General features: G+C 40.1%; 1 protein-coding gene across 1 annotated transcript in view; it reads left to right on the top strand.

The window, feature by feature from the left end:
• The first annotated feature begins 13,495 nt into the window (after positions 1–13,495).
• Positions 13,496–14,046, top strand: part of LOC137805477 (xenotropic and polytropic retrovirus receptor 1 homolog) — a 71,954-nt gene continuing 71,403 nt past the window's right edge. The window contains exons 1-2 of the mRNA XM_068566218.1: positions 13,496–13,605; positions 13,785–13,991. Coding sequence (XP_068422319.1) covers positions 13,923–13,991 — 69 coding nt within the window. The 5' untranslated portion in view covers positions 13,496–13,605; positions 13,785–13,922. The remainder of the gene's footprint in view (positions 13,606–13,784; positions 13,992–14,046) is intronic.

Genomic DNA, 14,046 nt, shown 5'->3' with positions numbered 1-14,046 from the left:
GTGATCAGCGAGAAAGAAACGTTTTAGATCCAATATAAAGTCTTCTGTTCAAGTCTATATGAAATAATAACGTTTATCCGGGTTGTCTCTTAAAAGGATTCTTGAGATGTGTCCAGCAAATCCCGAGTTCTGTATAAAATATAATAATCTACCAGGTCTGTCAATACTTGCAGTTAAAACTCCAAATAGAATTTAACAAAACCCCAACCATTCATCTCCCTCAGATATTTACTGTTGAAACTGAATAGTTCCAAAGAAATGATCCACCCGTGTCTTAATTAAAACATTTCCCAAAAAATTCCAGCAAACAGTCGGAGAGCTGAGGCACCAAACCGCCCAGAGTCAGACTGAGCTCTAATCTCTCTGCTGTTCTGCACACACACACACACACACACACACACACACACACACACACACACACACACACACACACACACACACACACACACACACACACACAGTAGGCTAAAACCATAGGAAACTGTGCACGTAGTATACTGCTGTAATCTCTGATTTACTGAGATGTAAATGTACATATATTATTTTTAAATTGTAATTATTTTCCATGCCAAATTGGTATAACTAGTATTTTATGGTATGAATGAATGTGGACCTCCTATATGTTCTCTGGACTGACTATAATAAGAATACTGATCGTAATAATACTGGTAATAAGACGTGTACTTGTTTATCATACAAACCCTGCCGACTGACATGTGGCCCGAGAAAGGGAGTTCGGTCCTTCATCAAGGGTGTGGAACACACTGGGTGCCACATGTCTGAGCTCCCTGACGGCTCAGCTGAGCTGTGAGATGCACATGGCCTACTAAATCTGTTACAGCACACAGTATGTGGTGATAATACACTCGCCGTTCCTAAATCTACGGCCGTCTTGGTCAAAGCTTCCACACAAAGAACTTAAACATCTACGCCATAAATTGTCATACAAAATGAAAACTAAATTCTTTCTATTTTATTGTCATATATTTACATCTATTTTTGCTTTCCCACATGTTGTGGACATTGGTTCATTGTGTAAAACTGTCCACACAAAGCAGAAGAACACCTTACTTCTATGTCATCCAAACCCTTTCAAAGTCCAGCTTCCTTCTTCCCAGCCTTTCTCTGGGTGCATCCCAAGTCTCTTAACTGTCTTTTCCTTGCATCCTAGTCCCTCCCACCAGGGATGCATAGAGAGACCTAGAAAAGCATGCAAGGAGAGAGGACACAAAGAAATATGTTTTAAGAGACATGAGATGTCCTTTCCTCTGAAGCGTCACTTGAAGCAACGTTGGTTTCTGATAATCTTATAATGTTTTCAGTTAATTTAATGGAGTTGAACTACTGCCTTTACTAATATAGACACAATTTAATTCAGTTTATTTAGCTTGGTTGTGTTACATTCTGTTTTACTTCTTACTCTGAAACTCTGAGACATATGTGTTTGTCTATGGGATGTTGTACTATTCTTAGTACTTAGCTTCATCTGCTCTATTTAGCCGATTAGACATCAGATTAACAGACAGAAGGAAGTGAGCAGGGTCACTATGGAGGACACCGGCACCATGGACACCAACTGAATTACGGGATAATAGAGAACTGGTTGATCCCAATGATCCTATACAGAGAATGAAACAATATATGGACAATGTAATAATCAATGTTTAAGGTGGAAATTGATTTAATTATTAATTATTTTATATACATTTAACCGGTTTAGCCCCTGAAAAGGGACGGAAGATAAATCTGAGCCTTGAGATGATTAATGGAAGAGGAGAGAAGAGAAGAAAAACAAAACAAAATTGTATGTCACAAATCAACCAGAGTGTTTGCATGAGAAAATTAATGTGTACATGAATGTGTAAATAATGAGTACATGAACGTGTACATAAATGTGTACATGAAGTGCTGTTGACCTTTCCGACTTGTTGGTCTCTGGCCTTCCTGCTAAATACTGCATGATATGGATTGATTCTATTTGGTAAGTATGATGTAAGACAAGTTTCATCTTGAGCAGAAATGTAACAGCATCTGTCTGATGACAGAAAGCACATCATGTTTAGATGATGGGTGTCACACTTTGTTGCATTTCATGTGGACTGATTGATTCACAGAGTTCACTCCTCTTATGAAGCATCACAGCTCTCAAAGGTCTGAAAGATCAGTTCCCAAAGCAATTGCAGCTTATATGTCCTCTTCCAGGAAATTATTTTCATTCAGAAGATTTGGCAAAACTCCGGAAAGAGTGTAAGACAGCAGCGGAATCACAGGAGGAACAGAAGTGTGAGGAATGTGGAAGCAATTCTGTTATCATTACATGCTGTTCCTGTGAGCTGCTGCAAGTCACACGGCCACTAGCATCCAATGAGAGCACTTCTCAAACTGGGACGGAGTTTTGGCTGGAATAAAAATGTGTGGCTGTAATAATAATGTGTAGCTGTAATAATAATGCGTGGCTGTACCAATACGTGGCTGTAATAATATGTGGCAGTAATAACAATGCATGGCTAAACAATGTTCCAAAAACCAATCAGGTGCAGAACACTAGATGTAGAAATTGAATTGACTGCACTTTAAAAAATCCGCTTCAGCAGGCTTTAGTAGAATGTATCATTCATTTCATTTAAATATATATATATATATATATATATATATATATATATATATATATATATATATATATATATCCTCCTGAATTTAAGCCTTGACTTGAAAAGTGGAATGAAAGTACTGCTGAACGTCCACTGAACTCATCACATAATCTAGAAACCCTTCATTCTTTATAAATGTGGGAAGAAACTTGCTGTGTTTTTACAGGGTTTTTTTGTTCCATTTTGTAAAAGACAGATTCTCAAACTCGGGCCCTCTTTGTCAAAACATAAACTCTTCTATGGTATCTTTCTACATGCCGACTGCACACTGATGTGCTAAGTATGAAACACTATGAGCCCATCTGGAGTCTTTGCATGTGTGCTTTTACTTCATATTGTTACATAATGTCAATGTATTTATTCTCAATATACTTGAAACAGTTTCTGACACAATGCCTTTAAATAAAGATGACATGAACATAATTATTGTATTTTACTCGACACAAAATACAATATAGTAAAACTACAGTCCTCTCCCCCTCCAATAAGCTGTGCAGTGAATTCACTAAAGCTCACGAGGGTTCAATGGTTTGTTCAGTACCAGTTGTTGTGTCTTGGCAAAAGACTGTAATACATGTCATGGTGAAAGTACTACTTGTATTTCTCTTTAGTCTTCCGACCCCTAGAAGCGCTTTAACACCACGTGACATCATTGTTCACAAAACAGTATAATAAGTCAGACAGAATATATAATATTTACATTTGCAACACATTTTGGCACGAAAAAAAGAAGTTGTAACCATTTCCCCCAAATGCCTTTACATGTTGTAATTGCTTTCCAGTCCAGCAAAGCACCAGTTACCATAGATCACTGGTTGCAGTGATGTCCCCCATGTGAAATATGTTTCCAGCCACGTACCCCGACCAGTGCAAATCAATTTTGGTAAAAATGAAGATGTAATACACAGCTTGTCTGATTTAATATTGACTATATACAATTCAGTTTATGAACACACACATATGTTCTTGCCTTCGCGTGCTCCCATTTGAGAACCACTGATAGATATTCATTATTGAACCACAAATCCTTGTATTTGGGTTCTACATTTTCCTTTGTTCCCTCCCCAGTTCAAATAGTGCTCTTCGGACACTTAACTTCTACTTCTATTGTGACATTTTAGGAATAGCTTTGCTTGAACAACACACCTGTAAATATTATTCTATTAATGAAGCTATTATTGTGCACATGGGACCTGTTCCTATATGAATCAAATGTTGCTGGTCCGATCCCCGGCTGTAACAAAGTATCCTTGAGTCAGACCCTGAACACCATGTTGCTCCACAGTGCCTCGCTTCAGCCCACTGCATGCTAATGCTTCGGATGGGTTAAATGCTGAGGTAAGATTTCATATCTGTATGTATACGTCAATTAGTATAAAACATATACATTATCTTTCCTAAAACCAGCTATTTATAGAAGTTATTGTATTCATTATCTCTTTTTATTATAAAGACACACACGCTTGTGTCACCATCATGATCATTTCTCATAATATTTATGGTATAATAAATACATGTTCTCAGTAACACGTAATCATATTTGGCCCTGTGCTTTCAAACAGCTGAACAATAGAAAACAGCAGAGAGAGAGAGACAGAGAGAGAGAGAGGTGATGTCACCCCGCGCCAGCCGCTCGAAGCCTGTGCGTGATGCACCGCCCACCAGTACGCACTGTCCGGGAGGATGAATCCACACACTTTTATTTTATTTAAGAAATCTGTCTCGAACATAAAAATACTATGAACCAAGATCCTTTTCACCACCAGGAGAGGAAAGGTGACGCAGGAAACAGACGATGACCACTTTGGTTTTTTTACTTAGAAATATTTGTTGTTTTCAGCTCCTCTTCAAGGATTGGAGATGAGGCGAGGGGACAGGAGCAGAGGAAGCAGAGGGAGGATGTAAGGCTTTGGGTGGATCCTGTACGAGATGATGCGACAAGGAGGCTCCGTGTTTCACTGCAGATGTTGACGCTCTTCATATTTGGGAAATTCTTTCTTCTTATTTGAAATGATGACTGATAAATAAATAAATAACACACACACACATATATATATATATATATATATATATATATATATATATATATATATATATATATATATATATATATATATATATATATATATATAGACTTCTCTTTCATGCACATTGAGTCTTATTGTAGCAGTGTGCTGGTTCAGGCTGTGGTGGAGCATATGGCTAAAGCGGCACGGCTTGGTCTACACGATCTTACTGCTCATAGAATGTCGGAAAGGGTACATGAAAAAAAAAGACTTGTACGTAACATTCCTGAAGAGACATTGTGTGTGTCAGCACTTGCCAATATTGATTTAAATGTAAACAAAGAGTTAGTTGTTCATATGTATTTGTGATCATGTGCCTGAGGTACAGTGGTGTGTTTACAGTACTGCAGTGCCTGTCGGATGCTTCTTCTTCTTCTTCTTCTTCTTCTTCTTCTTCTTCTTCTTCTTCTTCTTCTTCAGTTATTGAACACTATATCATATCAATATCATCATTGTTAAAAATTATATTTTTTGTTGTTGCCCGTTGTTTGTTGTGTTTTTCATGAGGAAAATGACACCATTTGGCATAGGAAGGACATTTATACGGCATCCTATATGAAACGTAACTTTTTGCACAATGGTGCCTTAAAATTTTCTGTTTCAGCCAGATGACGTGATTCCGATGCCCTGCAGGTTTTCATCTGTTACCATTTAAATCTGGTCTTACACTCATTTAGATCACTACAGGCCGGGCTGACTGTAATGGCTGCCTGCTTCCTCTGTCCTTGACATGTCAGGAAAAAAGAGAGATAAAGAGAGATACAATAATATCTGTTTCTACTTGTGAATACATACTCTAAGGGCAGGCAGTTGTACACAGTGGATTGCTGTGATGAAGTATAGTGCACAATGTTTCAGGTTTAGTTATATATATATATATGTTGATAGTTATTGAGGATTTCTATAGATGATACTGGAGAAGCTGTGAAAGTACCGACTTACAGAAATACATTGCTGCTGTATGCTGGTAAGAGAACAACATGAGAGACAAAAGGATGCTTTAAACCTATTTGCAATTTGTATATTTAGTTGAAAGTGTATTATTTGGACTAATAATCAAATGTAGAAATAAAAACGATATAGGAAGTTCAACCTCAGCACACTCTACCTTAAGGTTACTATCCCGGTCTCTCCTCGTCAGGGACTCTGGGCGCCTTCTCTCAGTGTTCACAGTGGAGCTTGATTTAAAATCAGTCAATTAAGGCGCGCAGTGAATGCCAAGAGGGAAGCCTTGCTGCTCCAGAAGGGCTGAAATGGGTTTAGGAATGCTACATGTGAGGCTGTGTTGCATAGAGCTTCTGTACAGAATGCCTCGCTCCAGAATGATCATCTTAGCTAAGTTAGCTAACAATGTTTAGTTCAGCTAAGTTGGCAAACTATGTATATCTTAGATAACTTAGCCAACTATGTTTAGTTCAGCTAAGTCAGCTAACTATGTATATCTTAGATAATTAGCTCCCTATGTTTAGTTCAGCTAAGTCAGCTAACTATGTATATCTTAAATAAGTCAGCTAACTATGTATATCTTAGCTGAGTTAGATAACTATGCATATCTTAGCTAACTTAACTCATTTATGTATATTCTAGCTAACTATATCGCAGGGCTTGAAAAATGTCCAAAGTGGTGTCTTGTACAGTTTAACGTTCAGAATGACAGTTTACTTTTAATTGTTAATGCCTTTAGTATAAATACATGTAATTAACAGGGATATTGGCTTTGCTTCCTCATTGACTGTGCTCTCACAGACCTCATTGCTGAATGTGTAAAATGGTTGCTAATGTTACCTGCACCAGACATAGGGGAAATCTGGACCAGCAGCAACGGTTACACAGGCTAGGTAGCACTGTGTAGCCGGTAATTGTAATTGTAAACGAACAGAGAGAGGACCAACTTATTCATACTGCTCAGGCTCAGAGCTGGATTTATTCTGCACTCAATAACAGATCAAAACCTTTACATTTAATATACAAACACATTCTGGTTAACACTCATTTAAAACACATTTTCCTCTTACAAACTGTTGTGTAACACTGGAGGTCACGGACGGAGCTAGCTAGGTAGCGTTAGGACGTTTATCCAAATCGTTAGCTACAAACTGAAGTAGAACACCTTTTACACATACCTCCAAATCATATTAAAACATTACAGAACATTTACTCCTTAGATAGGAGAGGACCAATTTATTCATACTGCTCAAGCTCAGAGCTGGATTTATTCTGAGCTGCGCAGGAGCTGCGCTTGTAGTTACGTCCTCCCTCACAGATCCACAGCAGCACCACAGCGCCATCTACTGACGTGATACATGTATTGAATTATTTCAAGAACGCGACAGTGGTTTAATTATTTACAAGAAATGAGGGGGGGTGGGAGGGGAGGGGGGGGGGGGGAGTTCTGTGTTAATATAACTAACCTGTAGTATTTCCAAGCTACTGCACTAACAATTGGAAAAACAACCATATTCCCTCATTTGTTGTGACCTTATTAAACCCAATATGTATTAAAGCCCTGAAGTGGTAACCTTTCCCTATGCCTTAAAGTGGACTTGCACAGTTGATGACAAAATACATGTGAAAGCTTGACTGGAGTGGGGGGCACTGAACAGCTGTGTAGCGGTAGGGCGTGACTTAAGACCGAAAAGAGTGACAGTCACACTAAATGCGTGACACTTTGCTCGTCCTGAGTTTCTCCCGCGACTGTCTGTTTGGGGTAAATAGGATGTCTATGCAGCGAATAGGTTTATAGATGCGCTCCTTAGCGCCATCTTTCGTCGGGGAGTTTGAAAAGGAACAAACGCACCACAGATTTTTTTTTTGCCGTGAGATATTGGTTGTGTGGCGTGTCAAAACATGGAAAAGCGTGTGTCACACGGCGAAACCGTGAGAGTTGGTAGTTCTGCAATAAAGAAACAAAAAACTGTATAGCTGGAATGTCTTGTGTGAACACTAGAGGGTGCTGGTAACCTGTTTATCAACACCCCATGAAGATAATAATTTGCAATATCTCACTTAAATGGCCAAAACAAGCTACCAGAGCATTATCATGAGAATTATTTACAGAAATTGACCAGTCTACATCACTAAATGTTTTCTCCTGGTACCAAAACAAACTGGATGTATATTTTTTAAGGATCATTTACCCTGATGAGATGATTGATCATTATTATAATTATGAATCTATTTAATTGCTCTATGAATACATTGTCTTGAATCAGATGTAAAATTAATTAAAAACAATTATTTATCATCCAATGTGTTTCTCACAAATAGGTTACCTTTTTAGGCTTCCCTATCTATAAAAATATTGTTGTATGTTGTCTGTTCTTTTCTTTGTCAGTATACCCCTCAATTTCAATTTAAAAAATGGTGAAAACCAACCTCAAGAGAATTATATAAACAAATAAAAGGTTGTTGTGTTACCTAACTATTACTGACAGGTATTAGAGCACATCTCTTAAATACATTTGTTTTATTTATTTTTTTCATTTTAATATCATTAACTATAGTAACATCCATGGTGTTACGGGTCAATTTGGACCATGTATATCTACTTCAAGAAAAAGCCTAAAAAGTTTTTTTCAGCAATATAACTTTAAGACAAACACAAAATGAAAAGCAGAACAAGTCATAAGACAACATATAGATTTACACGGTCAAATAAACAACAACCAATCAAGCGAATCTTATTTTTTATAACTGGGTCTAAACCGACCCTAACAATACGAACATGTTTTTGGTTTTATTTAGTTGAAATAGCTGACAAAGTCAAAAAAACCTTGATGCACTAAACACATTTTACGTAGTTCTTTTATGCATTTAAAACCTAAAACCGGTCGGTGCCAACCCGCACAGGAGGAAGGTTATCTCAGTATATTGTGTGACTAAAGACATTTTATGACAAGAATGTATTGTTGTTTAGTGTGACAGATAAACACGAACAGAAAGGGAAAGAGCTGGAGAGTCAAACTTATGACTATTTTCAATTCATATTTTAGGCAGAGAATGTTCAATTTATTTTAATATATTAAAGGAGTAATAGTGCATTTAGTCATAGTGGCTTGTTAAATAGATCCATTATATTAGGGGGCACCCACACATGGCTCACATTTCTGCACTAATTCTGTTTTTTTTGTGTGCAAAAAAATAGCTTATCGGTTAGCTATTTAGTGGTAACTAAATATTAGTTATTTTTTGCACGGATATAACTTTACTTTCATTGTTCTAAGTGATTGTTAATTATATAGTTAGGTATGACAGAGTAATCTGGTTTACTTAAAAGTGATTGCAATTTTCTTTATTCATAAAAGCACAGATGGAGTCACAAAATGATATTATTTACAGAAAAAGTTTGAGATACAGCTCTATGTTGTCAGCTCAGTTGTCAGCTCTGTGTTGTCAAACCTAGGGGAGACACTGGTACTATGATATGGATGTGTTGATTATTTAACTGGTCTCATACATCATAAAGTTAATGTTTTTTTCTGCTGTTTTCTGGCTCCATACCCTCCTTAAGCTTATAGTTCCTCCATCGTCAGTAAAACGAAAAAAGTGATTGTTTCTAACAATAGAGGTCAGATGGAATAAGTTAACAGCATAACGTCCTGGGAATCAGCATCACCAACAACCTGAAATGGTCCTCACACATTTCCATCCTGGTGAAGAAAGCTCATAAACGGCTGTATTTCTCTAGAAGACCTTAGGAAGGCTAAATTATTGTGCCACGTTCTCGTTAACTCTTACAGAGAAGCAATAGAACACATCCTGACTGGAAACATTACAAACTGTCATGGGATGTGTACGGGACAGGATGGGCTACAGTGGGGGATCAAAACCACCCAGAACATCACTAGTATCATCTACTAATCGTCAGGGATGTTGTGAGAAGAGCTACAGAATATTAAAAGACAAAACCCACCAAGCTACAAGCTGACCTGCTGCTGTCTGGAAAGAGATGCACAAGTATCAGCTGATGAATCATAAAACACGGGACGAGATGTTAAAAACTGTCCATTGTGCCAGTAGATGGTATGCACTCACATGAGCTTCGTCGTGATGTTGAAAGAGTGGCATGGGAGGTTTACTTAAGCTGGGTTATGATGTCACTTTTGGGACACATCCTCAGTAGTGTGCCTTCAAATCAGTGGGTGTTTCGGCCTTTACTCACTAAACACCCTCATCAAAGGTGGCCAGCCGAAGGGTGATCAGGCCTTAGCTTGTGTCCCATGCCCAAATAAGATTTCCCACAGGACTATGCAAGGCAGGGGCGTCCTCTTCCCTGAGCCGGCTCTACAGCTGACCGCCTACCTTATATGCCCTCCTTAAGTTGGAGGGATCTGAATTGTGTTGGGTAGGGGTGGGAGGGTCATGAAGTTATACCCCAGCAAGGGTCCTTCCGTTTGATCCAGATCCACTGGCTGCCTCTTTCAGCTGCTTGAGAAAGTGCTCTAACGTTCTGCCGCAGAGCCTGTCCATGGATTCCAAGTTCTTTCAGCAACCTGATGGTGGAAGAAGCCACAAATCCTCTGCATCCCACTTCAACTGGCCAGACTTTTGCATTCCAGCCACGTTGACTTGCATCTGCTGCCAGCTCTGTGTAACGCAGTTTCTTACGCTCGTAGGCCTCTTCAACAGAGTTTTCCCACGGGACTGTGAGCTCTATAATGTACACAGCCTTTCTTGAAGGGGACCAGAATACCATGTCTGGCCTAAGGTTGGTAACCGCAATCTCAGATGGAAAAATTAGTTGCTGGCCAATATCGACAAGCATCCTCCAGTCCCGGGCCATGGCTAGGTATCCAGATTCTGGCTTCGTAGGAGGATGCTTGGGCCTTTTCTGTCCCTCCCGGATGAATGTAGTTGTTTTAGTCGGCTTGCTTGTTTTTGGGGGTAATGAATTGGTTGCAGTCCTCTTTGTCTCAAGTGCTGCAGCCAGACTCTTGAGGACCTGATTGTGCCTCCAGGTGTAACGGCCTTGTGAGAGGCTGGTCTTGCAACCTGTCATTATATGCCTGAGAGTCGCTGGAGATGGGCAGAGGGGGCAGGTCGGGTCCTCGCCATACCATTGATGTAGGTTTTTTGGTGATGGGAGTACATCATAAACAGCTCTTATGATGAAGCTGATGTTGCTTGCCTCCATTTTCCAAAGCTCACTCCAGTTGATCTTTCTCCTCTCCAGGCCTTCCCACCGCGTCCATTGCCCTTGTTTTGCAAGAGAGACAGCCTTTGCATTTCTTGCAGTCTCCTCCTGTCTGCGCACCTCCTCGACCACCAGCTTCCTGCGTTCAGATGTTGTCGCCTTATGGAACGTTGGTTTGCTTGCTGCCAGGCCAAAGCCTCCTCTTCTATGCTGGATATTCCCTACGATGTCTTGGTGTCTCAGTGCTGATGTTGCTTGCTGCACAGCCTTGGATGATGTCCATTTCCGTCCAGTTTGTAGGGGGGGTGCAGCCTTGCTAATGGTCTGGTCTTTGGAGTCCTTCAATGTCATCTGAAGTCTAACTTTAGAGCACTTGTACTCCTCTGTTAGACTTGTAAGAGGTAGTTCAAGGACCCCTTTGCCATAAAGGCCGATGTTGGTCAGACATCGTGGGAAGCTGACCTGCTGCTGTCTGGAAAGAGATGCACAAGTATCAGCTGATGAACAGCAAACTTCAGAACAGCTTTGCTCTGGCTGTCATACTCCTTTACTCAACCTCCACCCTCCACATATAAAGTGTAGGGCTGCAACTAACGATTATTTTAATAATCGATTAATCGGTCGCTTATTTTTTCGATTAATCGGATAAAAAAAAAGAATTTTAAAGCATTAGTTTGCAACCTTTTATTACAAAAACAGAACTAACTGTGCAAATTCATTATTAATAATTCATTATTCACAATAAAGAATTCATAAAAAAATAAAGAAATACAAATCAGAAAACTTAACAGGATTTGTCAGAACTTGTTCTCTACACTCACAGACATGCACACTCACAGACGCACACACTCACACACATGCACGGACACACACACACTTGCAGACATGCACATTCACACACATGCAGACACACACACTCACAGACATGCACACTCACACACATACAGACTCACACACACGCAGACACAAACACAGACATGCACTGTGCATGTCTTTGAGTGTGTCTGTGTAAGTGTGCATAATGCACACTTACACAGACACACACTCACAGACATGCACACCCAGAGACACACACGCACACGCACACTCACAAACACACATTCACAGACGTACACACTCAGAACTCAGAGAAAAAGAGATGAGAATTCCAGAAGTAACCACTCAATGTATCAACCGATAACTTACGGACTGCACTTTACCTAAACAAAGGTTGTTAATTAGATATTGAACTACAAATCCCAGCAACACTTCCTCTGCATGAAGCCTCATTATATCGGACTGTTGAACGTATATCTGCGTTCTTCACCTCTGAGGAGATATTTATGCGTTGCTTCTCTTGAAGCCTCCGCTGTATTTTAAAACGAAGATGTTATCTAACCCAACAGCGCGGCTCAAACTCGGGGAATGAACGAATGAACGAATGAGCTGTTACGTTATTGTACACTCAACGCGACTATACAGTGACATACGAGAAGGTACAGCACGCTGCAGAAGCTCCTGGACCTTCAGTCTGCGGTGCTCCGCTTCCCTCAACTGTTTTGTTCAATACTCAAACATCTCCGCGACTTATTAAGCGGCGTAATAATCGCGCGACACAACGAATCGATGATGAAATTCGTTGCCAACTTTTTTGATAATCGATTTTTATCGATTCCTTGTTGCAGCCCTAATAAAGTGTGTCCATCATTTGTGCGTGTATGCTTTCTTATGTAGCAAAATGGGACACAACCAGTTGTGCAACTCTGTTGTACAACGACAGTCAACGAAGCATTTAACTCTGTATCATTTAGAGACCAGCTGTGTAATTGTAGAAAGCCTGTGTGAGTAATATCAGGGACAAACACCATCATTGTATGATTGTCATGATTTGGGACATATTTAATTAATGGACAACAAGTTAATCATTATGACAATAATGCAACTATACAACCAGTTGTATAAACTGGTTAATAGGCAGTGCCTGGTTCCCCATGGGACCTTTTTGAATACTCAATATCTCAGTGTGCAGGTTTTTGTTGGTTTGCTTGTGGGCTACTTGATCTTGCGAGATCATTCTGCTAGATTTCCATGCTTATTTTTGATCCTGTGACGGCAAGTCAGGCACAAGACGCCCAGTAGACAGGAATGCGAGAGGAACTTTCCGTCGGAATTTACATCGTCACTAAAAAGACAATCTACGTCATCTTCTCCCAAAGGTGGCTGACGACATCACACATGTGACATTCATGAATCATCGGAATACAGAGATATGACCACAACAACGTTTGCTCCCTGAGATGTTAGCTATGAACAGAGTTGAAAGGAACAAACATCAAAGAGATGCACGACGCAGCAGTATAATATCAATGCCAAGCTGGTCATGAGTAATATTTTTAAAATTAAAATATAATAGTGAAATGTTGTTAACGAGACACCAAATGACAGCATCTGTTGCTGGATATACAGCGAGCCATGACTGTATTACTGTTTGTTGCACCATTTAGTTAAAAAAAAAAAATCGACAAGGTTAGTTTCCCGTCCCAGTTTGATGACGCTTCCTAAAGGAGGGTTGGGCCACACCTTTGTTACACCAATCAACAAAGTGTTCATGTGCGTTCCGGATTGCGTTGTTATAATATTTCCAACTGCACCTGAAGGCAGCGGGAGAGAGAGGTGGAGTGAGAAGTCGAGGCTGAACAACAGGGAGAGGAGGGGAAGAGCGCGAGACCAGCCGCTTGCGCACAGAAGGCTTGTTTACCACAACCTAACAGCTATTGTGCGGTATTGGCGCAACAATAGACACAATCACATTCGATGCATGTCCTTTCTTTAAGATATTAACGTTGTTCCACCAGCACTTCGTCGACTCTGTCTAAAACGACGGAAATTTGCGCCTGTAGCTAGCTCAGTTACCGTTCAGACGAAAAGGGCATCTCTCTGTCTTCTACCGTGCAGCACGATCCTAATCTCTGGATGACACTTTGCGGGTGGACGTTTGGGAACTGTTTCTGCAAAACCTCCCGCTGCTCGACAGACCTACGGGTCCTGGTTCTCTAACAGCATCAGAAGAGGGAAAAGCACCGAGCTGTCAACATGAAGTTCACAGAGCATCTCTCGGCTCACATCACGCCGGAGTGGAGGAAGCAGTACATCCAGTACGAGGTGAGCTAGCTGTTAGCAGCACGAGCCCCTGCTGGGCGCGATGGCGACATGTCGT

Source organism: Clinocottus analis, unplaced genomic scaffold (genome assembly GCF_023055335.1).
Source record: "Clinocottus analis isolate CAN_PGR_092001 unplaced genomic scaffold, fCliAna1.0.p SCAF_11, whole genome shotgun sequence".
NCBI lineage: Eukaryota > Metazoa > Chordata > Actinopteri > Perciformes > Cottidae > Clinocottus > Clinocottus analis.
The sequence above is the reverse complement of the archived record's forward strand: the minus strand, read 5'-3'. Positions and strand labels throughout refer to the sequence as shown.